At 43.6% G+C, this 19646-nt stretch overlaps 1 protein-coding gene across 2 annotated transcripts in view; it reads right to left on the bottom strand.

The window, feature by feature from the left end:
• The window catches only part of LOC128607029 (rho guanine nucleotide exchange factor 26-like), a 47534-nt gene extending 28122 nt beyond the window's left edge, over window positions 1-19412 (bottom strand). The window contains exons 1-6 of one of the 2 annotated variants that reach the window (XM_053623646.1): window positions 19094-19412; window positions 16855-18073; window positions 14605-14665; window positions 13189-13331; window positions 5526-5582; window positions 4103-4263 (exon numbers count right to left, since the gene is read on the bottom strand). In XM_053623646.1, coding sequence (XP_053479621.1) covers window positions 4103-4263; window positions 5526-5582; window positions 13189-13331; window positions 14605-14665; window positions 16855-18045 — 1613 coding nt within the window. In that variant the 5' untranslated portion in view covers window positions 18046-18073; window positions 19094-19412. Of the gene's footprint in view, window positions 1-4102; window positions 4264-5525; window positions 5583-13188; window positions 13335-14604; window positions 14666-16854; window positions 18074-19093 lie in introns of both variants that reach the window. The other variant, XM_053623645.1, reaches the window with a different exon arrangement.
• Window positions 19413-19646: the final 234 nt, after the last annotated feature.

Here is a 19646-nt window from a genome sequence, read left to right as displayed (position 1 = left end):
ACCCCATTTCCTCATCCAAAACCTGTCTCCCTCCCTCTCTCTCTCTCTCTGTCTGTCTCTCACACTCTCTCACACTCTCTCTCAGGCACTCACTCACTACACTCTCTGTCTCTCCCTCTCACACACACTCTCTCACCTTCACACTCTCACACTCACACTCTCTCTCTCTCTCTCTCTCTCTCTCACACCCTCACACTCTCTCTCTCTCTCTCTCTATCTCACACACCCTCACACTCTCTGTCTCTCCCTCTCACACACACTCTCTCACCTTCACACTCTCACACTCACACTCTCTCTCTCTCTCTCACACCCTCACCCTCTCTCTCTCTCTCTCTCTCTCTCTCTCTCTCACACACACCCTCACACTCTCTGTCTGTGTCTCTCTCTCACCCTCTCTCTCTGTCGCTCTCACACTCTCTCTCACACACACCTTCACACACTCTCACACTCTCTCTCTGTCACTCTCTCTCACACACTCTCACACTCTCTCTCTGTCGCTCTCGCTCTCACACTCTCTCACACATCTTCACACACTCTCACACTCTCACACTCTCTCTCTGTCGCTCTCGCTCTCACACTCTCTCTCACACCTTCACACACTCTCACACGCTCTCTCTGTCGCTCTCGCTCTCACACTCTCTCTCACACCTTCACACACTCTCACACTCTCTCTCGGTCACTCTCGCTCTCACACCTTCACACACTCTCTCTCTTGCACTCTCTCACTCACCCTCACCCTCTCTCACTCTCTCTCTATCACCTTCACAAACTCTCACACTCTCTCTCTTGCACTCTCTCTCATTCACACACTCACCCTCACCCTCTCTAACTCTCTCTGTCTCTCATTCACACACTCACCCTCACCCTCTCTAACTCTCTCTGTCTCTCACTCTGCCCCTCACTCTCCCCCTCACTCTCCCCCTCACACATGGCATTCCAGACTCCTGCTCTTGTCATGTACATGTCCATCTCTGAGAGAAGCGTGGGTGTGAGTGCTGTTGTTCAATCCTGCTCACTTTAGCATGAGAACATCTGAGGATGAATAAAAGGAGAACAGATCCAAGTGTGTTTCCTGTCTTTCTAGTGCTTATGTTACTAACTGATTTCCGGGGAATGGTGACCCAGGTGAACTACTCGAGATTTTTATGTTTCTTATGATCATAGTTTTTTATTTATTTTTTTTTTAAAAGTGAAAGCGTATGGGGAAACAGTATGAATAAAACATTTGAAGGAAAAAAAAAAAAAAAAAAAAAAACAGGCTAGTGAAGTATCTATCTCGAGAAAACTCGAAGCTATACGAAAAATACGACGCGGTTGTGCCGGGTTACGGATTTACGAGCTGGACGGAGTAAATTTTCGGTGGATTTTACGTAGAGATGAATCAACTTCACATCGTGTGTAATGTAGAAGCTGAACGTGAAAATAAATCAGCAGGTTTCCTCTGCATTCCCTCGCTTTCCTCTCAACTCATTAAAAAAAACATGACAGTAAGTACACTGATGACTCTACATCAGGTATCGGCCATAAATACCTTATTTAAATTGAACGGGAGTATATTTTATCATATATTGTTGGAATGAATAGAACAAATGCAAAAATGGATTTAAAAAAAACAAACAAAAAAAACCCCTCGGTGCTCGGCTTGATGCTTGGATTGTATCCCGTCTCAAGGCGAGTCATTGGAAATAGACGTAATGTTCCCGGACATGTGACACTGTGAATAATTCTTTGTGCTTTAAGGAACAATAACAGAACATAAACAAAGAGATTAATCATAATGGAACAGACTGAATTTACGCAAGTCTAGTGATGCAACTGAAGACGTTAATAGCAGAAATGCCCCCAGACTATAAAACCAGTTTTGTGGGCGCGTTTACAGAAAGCAGATCGGGATCGTTTCTTCGCTAGAATTGTGACAGCTCCAGTGATCCTCCAGCTCGTTTCTTTCCATTCACCCAGTTCTGATTGCCAGCTTCATGCACAAGACCCCAAAAATGTGTCTAATATACATCATTTCTCAAAGTCATCTAAGATATTACAGTAATTCTCTTCATTGAAAAAACAGATGGCGTTTGGCCGCTAGCCCGCTCAGTGTCAGGGGTTTCGCGTTAGTTCCAGCGCCAGAGGTTTAATGAATCCCTGCTTTAACGTCAGGATATGGGAGAGCACTCGGGTTTTTAGAGATCACATGATTTCCAGTTGAGTGCTGTTATTTCCCACAGATAATTCTGTCTCTCTCTCGCCCTCTCTCTCTCTCTCTCTTGCTCTCTGTCTGTTATTTCCCACAGATAGAATGAAATCAGTGACTGTCTCCCAAACACAATCTCGATCCTGTCGTTCTCCGCAGAGGTCAATGGGTCATTCAACAGAGCATCAGTGTGTGTACGAACGTACCGTAGGGTTATAGTTCACTTGATATTGAGGTCTTCCACTTTCACTACCATTTACCGAGACTAAACCGAGGCAGGATATGGTATCTCAGGTCATACACGTCCACAAGATGAAAGATCAACCCATTAGACTACTAGGTTCTGGACGTGATTCAATCTCGACTCGTTCAGCTCAACTCTAAGTCACTTCGGCGTCCTCAAAACGAATCTTAGCGATCATGGAAATTAAGCCACAGCACACAGATGGAAGAAACCAGGACAGTGACAAACCGTCCCGCTTTCCTCTCACCAAACCCACGTCATGTGTCGCAGGAAATCAATTAATACAATTTCTGTGGAAGATCGCTGTGAGCTACGCCCCAAAACTCATGCCTAGACTAGAATGAAAACGCAAACGCTTTCTGAAGTGATAGCTGACATGACTGACAGGCGAGAGGTGACGCCTCCTGGTCCTGAGTGGATGGAGGTCGGTGGTCCATCGTTGTTTCACAGAGACCGGAGTTTCTTCAACTTCGCCAAATATCACAAACCTATCTTTTAGAACGAGTCTGTGGTATTTCTAAGAAACATGCACGCACACGCACGCTATCACGACCGGGAGTGTAAACATCGCTTATCTCGCTCCGAGGTCACAGTGTGTGATTATGACACGTTTTTGTCATATCGCCGACCGTTCCAATCAGACTGATCTGAAATCAGACACGGCCACAGGTTTAAGCTCAGCCTTCGATTGGAGAATAAAAATCATAATGAGTCATGATATGCCAGGAGTTATTGCTAAACCTTGTTTGTTTATGTATCGTCATTAACGGTGGAAATGATATTAATACAAGTCGTTGCGTCTCTTGTGTCTGTATGATGTATTATTCCTGATGATGTGCCAGTTCATACATCATTACAGTCGCTAACAAACTCCGCCGAACGTCAGCGAGCGGCATCGCTCAAACGGAGATAATATTTGCATAACCTCGGCTCGAACTCCAGCGAGTGTAGCGTAATCGGCTTCGAATAGGCTGCAGATACAGACCTGAAGATCTGACATTAAATACTTCATTCATGTAATGATTACTAAATAGATTCATGAAAATTCAATGATTTTTGAATGACAGCATGTGCAAATCTTTTTTTTTTATTATTATTAAAGAACGTTACATTTATCCATTTATAGTTACATTTAATGTCACGGAACGTCTGTTTGGGGGGGGGGGGTGTGGGGGGGTCGTTCCTGTTCTTCTTCTTTTTGTTGTTGTTTTTTTTTAATCCAAGTTTTTAATCCTAGTCTTAGATTATGTGGAACATCCTTCATACAAGCCCTTGTGTAAGCCGTTACTATAGAAACGGCTTGATATAAACCTGCCGCGTTATTGTCAGAGCTGCCGTTATAGAAAATGCATCGGAAATTAACCTCCCGACCAATCAGAATCCAGCACTAAATACAACAGCACTGAATAATCTTTAGCACCGTAAACTGAGTCGTTTTGTACCAGGGGTTAAGAATCGGGAGAAATCTTAAAGCGGGTGAATAAATAGTGGGACACCGTGTTCAGACCTGCTCCTACATGACTGAACCGTTGGGTAACCAATCACAGGTTTGCATCAGACTCATCAGTACATTTAACACCCTCAAGCCAAACACACACACACACACACACACAAACAAACTCGAACTACAGCGAGTAGTTCCCTCAAACCGAAGGGAAGGATGGTCTTACTTTTTACTGGCCTCACACACATCCACGATGTTGGAGAAGAGGTGGTGGTGGTCCGTCTTGGTCATGGTGTCGCTGAGCTCTGGCGAGTCCTTGAACAGGCGCGCGAGGATCATGAGACTGTGCAGGTAGCTGTGCTCGGACGAGATCACCTCGAATATGGCCTGAGAGACACATGACAGCGGCGATACTTAACGTAACGGTGATGATACCGTTCAGCCACGTACACAGTCTAACAAACACTAACCTGCACTAACATGCTCTAGGGAATTACTTACTTAACCAGAAGGAACTTCATGTTTATAACCAGAAAGAACTTTATGTTTATGTCTAAAAACAAAGTTTTCACCTTTTAACCTTTTTTAAACCTCTGACACTGGAGACTCCTTCCATAAATAAATCTCTCTATGGACAATATATTTAGAATTGAGTTACACATCATGAGGATTTCGCACACATCTGTATTCACACCTCAGATGTAACTACAGACTAATGCACTATTCAGAAGTTATTAACCTGCAGCGTTTTTCATACAGGTCCCCGTGAATGCACTGTTACTATAGAAACCGATAACGTATTAGAACGTGTGCGTTAAAATAAACCTGTGGCTTGCTTTGCAATCAAAACGACTGTCAAAGCTGCTGTTATAAGAAATTAATCAACACCTGCTGACCAATCAGAACGGAGACTTCAGCAGCACATGGACATGTACAGTACCAGGACTTCTGATGATCATGAGATTCATTTCATGACACACGGCAGGCATTTTAATCAAATCAGATCGGATCTTGACGTCGGGCCTTGTTACATTTCACACGGTATTAACACTGCTAGATAATTATATTTCTGGAACGGACTCCACCCTTCCAGTGAAGTGCTGCATTTAAAAGAACATCCAGTGAGAAACAAATTAACAAACAAAAAACATTTAAGTTTCCCAGGAACGCTGACAGCTCTGATGGGAAAAGCCAAAACACGATAATGCTACCGGCGATAATGTTGCAATGTTTAATCATGCAGCGTTTAACAATGCTATAGACGTTAACATACAGTACTTGGATATGAGAAGCGCTATCCGTTATGTCTATATTAGGGTGTGTTTATTAGGCAGTAGGACGCTAAGTTTATTTATCAGCCCTAATGTTTACACTAAGTATGATTGATGGGTTAAATACACATATCTCAAATGGACAGAGGTCACTAAGTGAATGCTGGAGAGACACTCCAGCACACTCACACACACACACACGCACACATATACACATGTAATACATTCTTGTATCAGGTTGGTCTTAAGAGCTCTCCAACAAAAACCAGCTGTTCAAAGTGGTATGTTCCAATGCACTCAGAGAAAGAGGGGGATGGATGACGAGAAAGAAGAACAAAAGGTAGACGGCTATAAAAAGCAAGAAGAGCAGCACATTACCTCTTGTCTCTTGCGTTCCTCTTGGCTCAGCCGGTCACACGCTCCACTTTTCTTAACCTGGAAGAGACCAGAGTAACCAGGATGAAGCACGGAGCTGAACTCTGACTAGCACAAGATCATATTTGACTTCAGACAGTCAAGATGCCTAATGCTAGCTAGCATGTTAGCACTTGGCTTTAATTACAGCTAAACAGTTAGCCAAATATTAGCCAGCATACCGGTTTACACAGCAAACCTGGCTAAATACTGCATACACAGTATACACAGCAATCTAATGTCAGCTAGCTTGTTAGGACATGGTTTAAATGACATGATTAGCCAAACATAAGTCTGAGATTGCTCATGTTAGCTTGTTAGCGCTATTATATGATACTTGGCTACCTAGCGTTAGCGTGATCATCTTGCCTAACTACTAAGTAAGAAAGAAACATTTGGTTAGGTGTGCTGTTCTAGGAAGAAAAAAAAAACAAAACAATCAAAGATGGAGTGGTGTGAGGCGACAAGGCTACTGTTACCAGCCCGAAGCTCATTCTTTTCCGATAACCGTCTGCCTGAAGTGTTTGATTCCTCTTATACTATATCAGTTTTACCAGTGACTGCGATTTTTTTGTAATTAAAGAATTCCTGTGCGTTTCCATGGAAAAGCTGCCGTTATAGAAATGAATGAATCAGGTTCGACAAAGTCAAATAGCTAGCTACTTCCTGTAGCTAGCATCGCTAATGTACCTAAATTAGGACAGGCCATTTGATTCTATTTAGCGATTTTACAGATATTTTGCTTAAAAAAAGAAAAAAAACACACAATTACAGAGATGTGCAACTCCAAGTGAGAGAACTAAGGAGGAGGGAAAGGCAGAGAGAAACTTTTAAAGGGAGTAAATAATATAGCTCATGAGGAAACTAAAAACTAAAGGAGAATCGGATATCAGCTAGCTGAAACAAAGACACCCTTCACACACCTGCTCTGAGCACACTCACTGGAATGGGGTCTTACTGAATTCTGAGGGGTTTTTCCTTTTGAATGAATAAATAAATAAATAAATAACACCTGTTTACCTCACACCAGCTTTCTGTTTGGGAGTCGATTGAGCTAGGATGTTGTATACAGCATGTCTAAGCATCTATACAAGAGCTTGTGTTTGTACAGCTTGAATGTGTGATGATGCTCAAATAACCTATAATGATTGTGTGTGTGTGTGTGTGTGGGTGTGAAATAAATCCATTTCACTGATCAAGTTTCCTCCAGAGAAAGTGCAGGCACCTGAGACGCATTCTGTTCATTCATAACCAGGGCAGAAAAACAAGGTGGTAAAGCCGCAGCGCTGTGAGAGCCGGCCGAATGAAAAGCTGCCGCTGCTTTGTGCCCAACAAAAACTTCCCAAATCAGGAGCGCCCAAAGACCACAGATCAGATTCTATCTCAGGAAATCGGGAGTGGGACTCAAATGACCCCGCCACGCCCGAGGACCGAGCCTTGACGGAGCCGGATAACCCGCGCACGAGCCGAACACAGCCCCGGACCATCCTGTCCGAATCCTGAACCACGATCTGTCCCGTAGAGTGAAATCTGAACAATTACAAATGTGTTTGGGGGGGGGGGGGGTTAGGGTGAGGTGATGTGGGGGCATTCCTAATGATACAACTGGTTTAAATATTTTTTTTTTTCCATTTGGAATACAATACCAAAAGTTGGCCAATATCTGATACTAGTGATGCACTGAAATAAAAATTTCCCCCGGATCGAAACTGAACTTCAGGACTTTCTGAAAACCGAAACCGAAACCGGAGAGAAATGGAGACTTCTGCAACGTCTTATCACTGGGAGCTGATCTAAAAATAGCATCATTAAAGACTATAAAAATATATCAAACTATCATATATACCGCCTCAATCAGCCTGTATCGACCCAACATCCTCGACAACAGAGAACAGTCAGTCACCCGAGCCGATTTTGTTTCAGTTATTATACTTTGCTCTTCAGCGCGGTCATCTGTGATATTTAAAATCGCAATATCTTTCCAAAAAACGAAAGACTGCGCACTGCGTCAGCTTTAAAGTCACGCTCGGTAATGCTTGCGTTCGGTGTGCACGAGAAGCTATCTCAAGTTGCACGATCGTCCGTCTCAAGTTAAATTTGTTCCACTTTTATCCATTAATGACTTCGACCAACATACAGTAGCTGTTCAACGTTTCTTTATTTATTTATTTATTTATTTACATGCTTGCTTTAAAATCCATAAGAAAGTAAACTACATTTTTGTTTTTAGGTTTGTAAGAACAGTGTCAAATGATTCCTTTTGAACTTCAGAGACACGGGTATAACGCGGTAAACACGGGCTATCTCTGAAGACTGGGTGCGTGACATGATGAAGTTCATCGTGATGTTTGGTGTTCAAACAATGCAGCTGGAGTATAGGACACAATTAACAGAATGCAGCTGTGGAATTTATGTATCGTGATGGATTGAGTCATGATCGCTTGCTACGCCTCGATGGGAGAGCCTTGCGCTAATTAAAAGCGTGAAACAAGCTTCCATTTAAAAAAAAAAAAAAATGCGTCCGTGGACATCTAGTCTTTTCGGTCTCGTGACCTTCTAACAACAGGGTGAAACTTTACACAGCTATGGCACTTGAGATGCCAGTTTTTAAATCAGAATTTCACAGGTTTTACACCGAACAAACCAAACCGAGGCGTTCCTCTGACCGTGCACTAAATTATGCACTCGCCTACATTAAGCCTCTCTCTCGTTTACCTATTGGCCTCATAAACTCACTCATATCACGTGGATTATATCCTCATGACACTACCTTAAAGTGCACCTATTACGGTTTTTCAAATATTCCCGTTCACGTAGCGTGTTCTATACGGAGCTGTTTTGCGAATGTAAAAAGTCTGCAAAGTTTCAAAAATCAAAGCGCACGACAGACGGAGTTATCGACTCCCAAAAGAAGGAATCGATTCTGAACAGCTGAATCGAGTCGTTAGTGATTCCAGACTTTACTTCCTGTACTAACCTACGTAGGTTTGTAATAAAAAGCCCCGCCTCTGGTCTTCATCGGCTGCTCGCTAATAGCGGTAGACCGATCACGACAGACTGGGACGTCTGACCAATCGGATCAGAGTATGCTCTCTGAAAGGAGGAGTTTAGAATGAATCGTTAGAACGGATCATTTGAGTCGTTTGTGACACTGGGGGAGAAAAGGTGATCCTGCAGTTAAAATTATGAGCACGTTAAAGTGTTTTTAGACCTCGGATGCACGTTAATTTAACGTATTAGACCTTTAAAACAAAATTAGGCTCGTTTCAAAAGAACTTTCGGTAAACATGCAGGACAAACAGAACCGATGGAGAAAAACAGGACAGGAGAGACAGAGAGGAAGTAAGAGGGTTGGCAGCACGAGCTCTTCACCAAACGTTTCCAAGCAACGCGTCCTCAGTATCTGAACTCTCATCTGAACTCTACCTGAGCACAGCAAGTGCCAGGAGGCAAAGTACACTCTGAAATCAGGTGATGGCTTCAGGAAGTGCGAAATGATATTTTCTCTCCTCACCGCAGGAAACCAGACACTTTCCGAGAAACCCAGGAACGACTGAAACTAAGAATCAGGGGCAAAGGCGAGGTTACAACCCCAGAGCTATCTGGGAAGGAGCGTGGGATTCACGATCTGTGATGTCATGCGGGTTAAATAAAGGGAACATCCTCACGGCGTTAAATGCCTTTTCTTAGCATTACATGTTAGTCTGTTAGGTTGCCGGGCAACCAGACATGCGACTGGGCAGCACAGTGCAGATTTTACTTGCTGCATGCGTAAGCTGATATGATTATGATAAAGGGAGCAAGCATCGCCTCCAGAAGCTTCTCGGTCCTTGATTCCGCTCGGTGCATTTGGAGAACTGGTACTTCCTTTCAAATGGCAGATTTTGATTGATTTCTGGGTTCTGGGGTGAAGATCAAGCAATCAAGGAATGGTGTAATAAAATCTGGAGACGTGACACGGGGTGAAAGCCGAGGCCCAAAACACTCGGTCTTTTAGCTGGAACCTGACATTATCCACCTCAGAGCAGATCTCCGTGACCTTTATCGACACACGTGTTCACGAATGACTTCATTTCTCGGCAGGATGGATTTCATGCCCATGCAAATCAAACAGTTCAACTATTCTCCCAAATTGTGGTGTGTGTGTGTGTGTGTGTGTGTGTGTGTGTGTGTGTGTGTGTGTGTGTGGTCAGATAAACACACCTGTGCTGTGTTCAGATCTCAGCTTCCTGAGCAGTGCCCTGCCAAAACACACACACACACACACCTCTCTCCCAACCATACACACAAAGCCAACATTTATTCCTCTATTCATGCTTGTGTTCCATCTCTACACCATGTCAGAGTCCACATCATTTCACTCATCTGTTTCCTTTCATATCCCTCCACATGTTCTCTCTCTATTCCACACACACACACACACACAGTTCTCTGATAACTTCTCTCAGTCCGTCTCTGTGTGTTACTGGGATGCTTCCAGAACATTCCGGGATAAGGTGGCGAAGTGGAAAACATCATTAAAGTCTCCGACCGTTCCAGACTTAAAGCCGATTACATAATTCCACAAACAGGAGTCTTCACTACAGCTCCAGCCTTCCACATTTTCTGCATTTTTTCCATGGGGAAGAATCTGTTGGAATTCGAGCAAGGAGCTGGAGCCGTGCCCTGACTGGAGCCATTTCCCCGAGGATGTAGTAGCTCTCTGCCTGTCTTTCTTTTCCTTCCCCCTTTCATGCCCCTCATTATGGCTCACTCTGCTTCTCTAAAATTATATTCATCCCATTTGCATTAGCAATAAAGAATTACGACTATTTTCATTTCCTTAAAGCCTCGTTTCAATAATAATAAATAACCATATTGATCATTTGTGCTCAATAAACGTTCTCTGTCTCTCGGTCCGTCTGTCTCTCTCTCTCAGAGATCAATTAAAATGTATTAATATATTTGTCTTACTCTCTCTGTGGCAGAGAGCCATTCTAATGTATTAATATCTCCCTCTGTCTCACTGTCTCGGTCTCACTGTCTCGGTCTCACTCTCTCGGTCTCACTCTCTCGGTCTCACTCTCTCGGTCTCACTCTCTCGGTCTCACTCTGTGTCAGAGAGCCATTCAAATGTATTATCTCCCCCTGTCTCAGTCTCACTGTCTCAGTCTCACTGTCTCAGTCAGAAAGCCATTATAATGTATTAATATCTCCCCCTGTCTCACTCGCTTTGTCTCACTCTGTGTCAGAGAGCCATTCAAATGTATTATCTCCCCCTGTCTCACTGTCTCAGTCTCACTCTCTCTGTCAGAGAGCCATTCTAATGTATTAATATCTCCCCCTGTCTCACTCTCTCTGCGTCAAAGAGCCATAATAATGTACTTACATCTCCCCCTGTCTCACTGTCTCGGTCTCACTCTCTCAGTCAGAGAGCCATAATAATGTACTTACATCTCCCCCTGTCTCACTGTCTCTGTCTCACTCTCTCAGTCAGAGAGCCATTATAATGTACTTATATCTCCCCCTGTCTCACTGTCTCGGTCTCACTCTCTGTCTCACTCTCTCTGTCAGAGAGCCATTATAATGTACTTATATCTCCCCCTGTCTCACTGTCTCGGTCTCACTCTCTGTCTCACTCTCTCAGTCAGAGAGCCATTCTAATGTATTAATATCTCCCCCTGTCTCACTGTCTCGGTCTCACTCTCTCTGTCAGAGAGCCATTCTAATGTATTAATATCTCCCCCTGTCTCACTCTCTCTGCGTCAAAGAGCCATAATAATGTACTTACATCTCCCCCTGTCTCACTGTCTCGGTCTCACTCTCTGTCTCACTCTCTCTGTCAGAGAGCCATTATAATGTACTTATATCTCCCCCTGTCTCACTGTCTCGGTCTCACTCTCTGTCTCACTCTCTCTGTCAGAGAGCCATTATAATGTACTTATATCTCCCCCTGTCTCACTGTCTCGGTCTCACTCTCTGTCTCACTCTCTCAGTCAGAGAGCCATTCTAATGTATTAATATCTCCCCCTGTCTCACTGTCTCGGTCTCACTCTCTCTGTCAGAGAGCCATTCTAATGTATTAATATCTCCCCCTGTCTCACTCTCTCTGCGTCAAAGAGCCATAATAATGTACTTACATCTCCCCCTGTCTCACTGTCTCGGTCTCACTCTCTCAGTCAGAGAGCCATAATAATGTACTTACATCTCCCCCTGTCTCACTGTCTCTGTCTCACTCTCTCAGTCAGAGAGCCATTATAATGTACTTATATCTCCCCCTGTCTCACTGTCTCAGTCTCACTCTCTCTGTCAGAGAGCCATTCTAATGTATTAATATCTCCCCCTGTCTCACTGTCTCGGTCTCACTCTCTCTGTCAGAGAGCCATTCTAATGTACTTATATCTCCCCCTGTCTCACTGTCTCGGTCTCACTCTCTGTCTCACTCTCTCTGTCAGAGAGCCATTATAATGTACTTATATCTCCCCCTGTCTCACTGTCTCGGTCTCACTCTCTGTCTCACTCTCTCTGTCAGAGAGCCATTATAATGTACTTATATCTCCCCCTGTCTCACTGTCTCGGTCTCACTCTCTGTCTCACTCTCTCTGTCAGAGAGCCATTATAATGTACTTATATCTCCCCCTGTCTCACTGTCTCGGTCTCACTCTCTGTCTCACTCTCTCAGTCAGAGAGCCATTATAATGTATTAATATCTCCCCCTGTCTCTCTCTCTGTGTAAGAGATCCATTATTAATATATTTGTCTCCCTCGCTGTCTCCATATCTCTATCTGTCCCAATCTCTCTAAGAGATGCCTGCCTGCCTCTCTCTCTCTCTCTCTCTCTCTCTCTCTCTCTCTCTCTCTCTCTCTCTCTCTCAGGGCGGTAAGCCTGGGACTCCAGTGTGACCGGACTGAACCACATTCCTCATAGCCCCAGCATTCCTCGACTCCACCGCTACGTTTCTACTTGCATGTGTAAGTACAGTAAGTATGTGCTGAATTATAAAAACACACTGTTTGTTTAGGGCTGGACAAACAACAATAAACGAAAGAAACGTCCTACATGCTACCTTTGGGTGGAGAGCTGACGGCTGTGTTTATGTTGATCGATGACAGAATAGTGGTATGAGGTGCTGTGCGTTAAGCTGGCTCCTGTGGTTTTGTTATTGTGTGTGTGGGTGTGAGTGTGCACGGGTGTGATGATATATGGATATTATAATAAAATGAAATGCTTAAGAGTAAACTGAAATGAAAAGCATGCTTAATCGAGAGCATTAGAAGCATCCGTTGTTCTCAATGTGAAAATATATTTTTGTTGTACATGTTAATAAAAATGGTGTCTAATGGTTTTTCAAAGGAATGCACTGCTTTATCCTGCATGGGATTACCCGAGACTACCCCAGAGGAAATCGGATAACCCAACAGGGAACCCACATGGACACAGGGACAAACTCCACGCAGTCAAAAACCCAAGCTCAGGATCAAGCCCTGGAGCTGTGAGGTGACATCATGGCACGATATTTTTACACTACCATATCGCTCACTGCTCCTCTAAACCTGGATTCTGGCTTTCTGAGACGTTGTGTTAAATCTTGCATGTGCGCTTCGTGTTCACAATGATGTGTTAAAATGTGTGTTTGTTGTGTCTCACCACACTGAGCTGAGTCCAGGACGTCCGGATGGGTTTGTACTGCACCACGATGCGCTCGTCCGCTTTGGGCTCTCTACGCTCAGCATCCTCATCCGAGTCATTGTGCAGTGCCTTCTCCTGGTAGTTCTGATACAGAACCTCGTCTTCTGTAGAAAATACACACACACACACACACACACACACAGATATACATGTCCGAATGTAGCATCTCAAACCACTTATTCAAGCTGATCCGTTGTTATTATCTATTAATCAGTGTACCCCGGGTTGCCAGATTGGATTTGTTTCACCCACTTCTATCCTCTCTTTGCTCAGAAACGGACCCTGATGCAGGGTAGAGAATAACGATCACAGTGCACATCGAAAATAATGAGCTATAGGATGTGGTAAGGTGGTTTGGAAAATTACGCCTCATTGCTTAGGGTAAAGGAAATGGAGTGGCTAACGACACTGACTATGTTTGTCATGGAAATGCTGCCAGCGGTGTGAAGTGGATGTTTGTGGGGGAAGTGCCGATTGCCGGAACAAACAATCCTAACAATCCTAGGTTTCTCAACCCAGTCCTAACTGTACGCCTAAAGTCCTACAGTATGTCTACAAGGTCTAACAAAGTGGCGGTAACTGTATTCCCCAGACCATCATATAAATAATATCTGCTCAGCGTTGATCCATTTCCATTGATGAATGTGTTCGAGGGTAAATATATATATATATATATATATACACACACGTCTTAAATGACTTATATAGTACCTAAAAGATGGCCAGTGAATGTAGCTACAACATAGGTGACAATAATAAACTGGCAGCATGACCTTAAATGACCGAATGCACCCGTCTTACAAGCCAAAAATCATAACCTTGACATTTGAAACGACAACGAAAACACTTACACGTGCAGTGTTTGTCTTTCTTATCACTTCCTTGAAATCTAAACACGTGAAACCGGATCTTTTCGGTTTCAAATTTAAACAATTATCATCAACATCTCGGCAGCTTTAGAAAACAAAGGAACTGCCGTGACGTGGAAACAATGTGTTCGACGTGTACCAAGCAACCGTCGGAAATCAGACAGCGCTAATTAATAATTAGTAGCATCTCCGTTTTTCTCCCACAAGCTAATCGATCCACATTCCTGCCTTCTAGTTTGACCGCCGTTCACAAATTCGCAGGTCAAAGTACACCTAGATAACGTCGACGCAAAAAAGAAAGCGACCGCGCCCATAAATAAATGCGTCCTTGCGCCGTTTCCTTTAAAAAGAATGAGCTTTTCTGCTAGGTGAGTTTATCTCTGCTAAAAATGGTAAATGCTACGGCGATACCGTACATTTTAAACACCTCTGTAACAGTGTGTGTTCATAATGCTGTCGGTAAAGCTCGCCAAGATTGCGTTTGAGATTGTACAGCAGGTCTTACCTTCACTGTCAAAGGTCCTCTGGGTCCGTAGCATCTTCTTTTTCTTCTTCTTCTCTCCATTCTGCAGAAAACATCAGCTAGCAATTAGCAGTAGGTCTGGTCTATTAAATATATTAAATAACCGTCTTCCAGGGCTAACGGCAAACAAATTCTCGCTCGGTGACGGACGATAGTTAGCACAATAACGCCAAACAGCGCATAAGAGTTTAACTAATTACGAGCTAGCATTTGTGTGCTCAGTAATCCTTCAGAGAGAAGTTCGCTAGACAGGCACCGACGTTATAAAAAGGTTAGCGGAAACCAAAAAAAAGAGGCAATGCTAATAAAGATCAGAAGCAAGCTTATGCTAACTGTTCTACATTTATCTAGAGAGCGGTGTGTGTGACAGGAAAAGAAAAAAAAAACTCTAGCACGTAGCACGCGCTTTTCAGAAACAGCATTCAGCGTTCATACCTTCAATAAGATCGGCGACACAATCTGAAATCGGTTGATTTGAACATTAAAAACTAACGTCCATCATATGTTCTCTGTCTCAAGCTAAAAGACTTAAAACATATGAGTGTTCCTGCTTTTAGCGCTTCTGTTCACACTGGCCTGTCAAATTCTGAACGATGGACATTAGCGGACACGGCCCGTTTGAACCTTTCAACAATCTGACCTCTGTGACCCCTTTATACAGCCTCTGTGCCTCGCGAGGAAGTGCTCGGCCGAGTGCTTATGGCTCCTAAAACCACCGACGTCCTTCAGTTCTCACGTGGCTCTGACGAGCCTGCTCGGTAATCTTGAACACTGCGACGGGACAGAAAATGGTGGCTGTTTCATGACATCATTCCGCATTTAAATGCTCATGTTTGTTGTTACCGTGACTCGTATTCGCTATATTTAGCAGACATGATTATCTAGCGCGAGTTATAGACGTGCTCGGTTATCTGCGTGGATAAGAAAATCAGACAGAGTCTAAAGATCTGAGGGAGAGAAGTCCGTGATGATTAGAGCTGGGCGATGTGATGATGGAATATAATCGGCGTAATAAATGATCAAATCAGTGTACTGTTCATCAGAGATATCGTTTGGTAACATTTTACAACGTCTGTATCGTGATACGTATTGCGTACTTTAGAAATGTTTTGACAGTATGGGGATATATTTTTGTCATATTGACCCTTAGTGCTGATAGACGAATGATTTATTTATGTTAAGTGTGCGTCAGTGTTCCTTGAAGAGATTAGGCTGAAGTCACTCATGTGTGTGAGGACGTGAAGGGCAGTCAGGGGAAGATCGTTCCACCACCTGGGCGCCAGTACAGAAAAATCGGATTGTTTTCGCACGTAATTCACACTGTATACGCTGTTTAATCCATAAAAGAGTAGGCATGTCTCAGCTTATTATGTAGCACGCTGGTCAAATACAATGCACAATGCACAGGCTCGTATTTCAGATACTCAGCGACTGTCTAACTGTCATGTGGATTTGAACCAAATGACAAAATGTTCGGCTCATATGACTTGTTGAAAAGGTTTATGTTTCAGATTTGGAAGGCTTTGTTGTTGTTGTTGTTGTTGTTGTTGTTTTGGTCAGCATGTTACATTACATACTTACATCCATCAAACGGTACGCATGTACGTCCATACCGGTTTATCAAAGGGATTCAGATTTAAAATAAGAATTTGAGGTCTGTACTGTCATTGGCGTACACTCTTTCAATGGTTCCTCAAGGGTTCAGTAGATATTCAGGGGTTTGTAGCTTGCTAAAAGGATTCTACTTGGAACCCTTTCAATTGCCGGGACTACTGAATAATCCTTTAAAGTCTCCAGATTGAAGCTTCTTTATAAAAGTGAAAAAATAACTGAATTTCTCCGACTAGACATGGTTCCATCTAGCACCCTGAAGGGTATATCTGATTTGTCCCTCTGGGGAAAACAAAAGGTTCTACGTTGAACCTTACAGACGTTTTTGAATTCAAGAAAAGGCTCCAAAGTTTGCTGGCTGTTAAGCTGGCTTGTAATTAGTGCCATCTTTGTAGTTTCTGTAACCTACTATACACCTGGGAAAATCCTTAAAGGGTCTATGGAGAGTACGTCAACAGAAGTTTCCCTATCTAGAAAAGGTTCCAGTCCAGAAAGCTAGAACTGGAAGCTTTCCAGGTAGAATCCCTTCAGAAAGTTAGAGCTGATAATAATCATAAAAAGTGTATTTACCACCGGGTCAGGGTCTTATGATGTTCCTGATAAGAATAAAGCTGCACTCACCTTGCTTTTGGTGGGTCGTAGACTCCTGGATCCATCTATCACGTCTGTGACTCCTTTTAGGAGGTTAGAAGGAACGTCCAGCTCTACACCACTGACCACAGCCCGGCGGTACGACGTGGACCTCAGGCCTCTCCTGAACAGCCCTGGTGCATCCTCACCATCCGGCACTTCAACGTCCTTACTGCTGGAGAAGTAGGAGCCACTCTCCACCATGCTGCGGGCACGGAGGGAACGTTTGGAAGGGTCCATCAGCCCCCCAGATTGGTCGTTTTTGCCCGGTCGATGTTCCGATGCCAGGTTGTGAGGAATGAGCTGCTGGGTGCCCGTCTTTAACGCGGCGGGGCTGTGCGTACTGAGGACCATGCTGGGTAGGGGTGACTTGACTTCTGACCCTTGGGAGGAGTTTGAGGTTTGGCGTGAAACTGGAGTTACCGTGCTGCCTTCAGCTGGAGACAGAGATTGAGGGGTAAAGGGCTCGGATGGTGTGCTGGGAATGGAGGAGGAGGAAGAAGAGCAAGAAGAGATGGAGGGAGTGCTGGACCTCAAGCTTTGAGATGAAGTTTGAAGAGCAACTGGAGAAGAGAGCTGCTGAGGGGAATTCTGAGAGGGAGAGCTAGATTGCTGTGGGGATCGCCTATCTGATATTGGGGACGAGTCCCCAAAAACAATCTGGTCCCTCTGGGAGGTGAGGGTAAATGGCATGGACAGGCGTTTCAGAGGATCGTGAGCTCTTTTGGTCTCCTTTTTGCTCAAGCCATTTGCAGTATTTGTAGATAGGGTGGTTTTAGGCACCTGGTTACTGTCCACAGAGTCATTATTATTATTCTCTGATCTGAATCTAGCCAGAGAAAAGCGTCCACTGGATAGATGCCCGATACTAATGCTCCTAACAACACGAGTTTTATGGGCAGGTTTGTTCAAAACATGTTTGATCACCATGGTTCCTTGTGGAGTAGAGATTGTCTCTGCAGGCTGCGAGAGGGTGAAAGAGCACTTGTCCTCCACGGGGAAATCGGTCATAAGGACACCGTCAATCTGATAGCTCAAAGGTCTTGGTTTGGGTTTCAGGTTGCCGTTCGAGACCTGGTCCGTGGCACGCTTCTTCCACAGAGGAGCGATGATGTTGTTGCTGCTGCTGCTGCTGCTGTTGTTGTTGTTGTTGGTAAGATCGACCTCGTTGCTAAAATCCATAGCAAGGTCACTGTACAAACATTGCAGCCTGAAGCAAAACCAAGACAAGATTAATTTGCAAACCGCAGTTTCCTGTTACTTTCACTGATCACTCATTAACCCGATGGAGTTCCCTGGAGCAAAGGGTCGAACGAGTCTCGTCGGAGAAATATTCATAAGTGAAAGGAAGATTTCGTGTGTCTGAGAGCTTATAGAAGAAAAATGATCAACGTAACGACTGACAAAAACAAAATACACAAGTCCTGCTCGGATGAAAATGGCTATTACACTCAGAAATAAAGCTAACAATCCATCAAGAAAACATCGTGCGTATACTCAGTGTGTATCTTTCACCTTTAACGACAATTTAAAGGTATATAACTGGACCTGAAGGACCACTGGTGTATCTCAAGAAACGACAAGGACGAAGCGCAGTCTGACGCAGTTACTTCTAGAAGTCTAGGAGACGGTTTAAATGCTTGTCTGGTTGATTTCTCCAAAACGAACTAGTCTACCCTAACCTAATATCTGTCAGCTCTTTCGACACTCCACACGGATACACTTCAGAAGTTCACAGCAGTTACTGTTTAACCAGGTGACAAGACGAACTGGCACACCGAAACTTGTAAGCAGAAAACACACTCTCAGACCATAAAGAGTGCAAACTCTAGGCTACTTTTCCTTATTGGAAAAAAAAAAAAAAAAAGGGTTAACCTTTTGTACCTTTAATGTGGATGGTTTTTATGGGGGAAGTTCATGCAGTTAGTGACCCATTCACTTTTAGAATAAAAAAAAAAGGTGCATTAGAATAATAATAATTAAAAAAAGGTACTAATTAAAAGGTCTAATTATGCATAGTAAATTGTTTAGTTAATTATGTAAAGTAAATTGTTCAAAAGATGTCCCCTTGAAGAGTCAAGTTGATTTCTGGAGACTGCAGCCTACTGGTGAGTGTTATTGTTTTGAAACAACAAAATCGGTATGACTCCATTAGCAGTCAAATGTTTACAGTAGAGTAACAGTGAACTGATACTCCACTACACACCACATTCAAACACATGAACTTTACCTTTAAGTGCACTTTGGGTTTGTTTTGGGTTGTTGTTTGGTTTTTTTTTTGAAGCAGGACCCGTAGCTCAGTTCAGCTCATCATCCGGTGTCAGTGTGCAGCTCCGGTGAGATATATCCTCTGTGTGGAAGTGCTGCTGGTGCGGTACAAACTCAACGCGAATGATCCCCGGTTCAGCAGAGTCCGCGGTGTTTACTCCACATCCGCGCGTGCAGCTCTGTGCGGAGCCTCGTGCAACTGCGCGCGACCTGCGACCGAAGCTGAATGACGGAGTTTTCTGGCACGAGAGCGCAAGATTGTGCCAAGTTCGAGTGACGTCACGCACACTCCCATCTGCTTAAAAGGTGAAACACTTTAATATTGCACAACTTATAGTCCCGAATAAGTGGGAAATTAAAATATATATATATATATATATACTTGTATATAACTGGGGGCAATATATATATATATATATATATATATATATATATATATATATATATATATATATATATATATATATATATATTCCCCAGTTATATACAAGTTTTCTAAAGCAACCATATTGACA

Source organism: Ictalurus furcatus, chromosome 4 (assembly GCF_023375685.1).
Source record: "Ictalurus furcatus strain D&B chromosome 4, Billie_1.0, whole genome shotgun sequence".
Lineage (NCBI taxonomy): Eukaryota > Metazoa > Chordata > Actinopteri > Siluriformes > Ictaluridae > Ictalurus > Ictalurus furcatus.
This window is presented reverse-complemented; position numbering and strand designations above follow the sequence as displayed.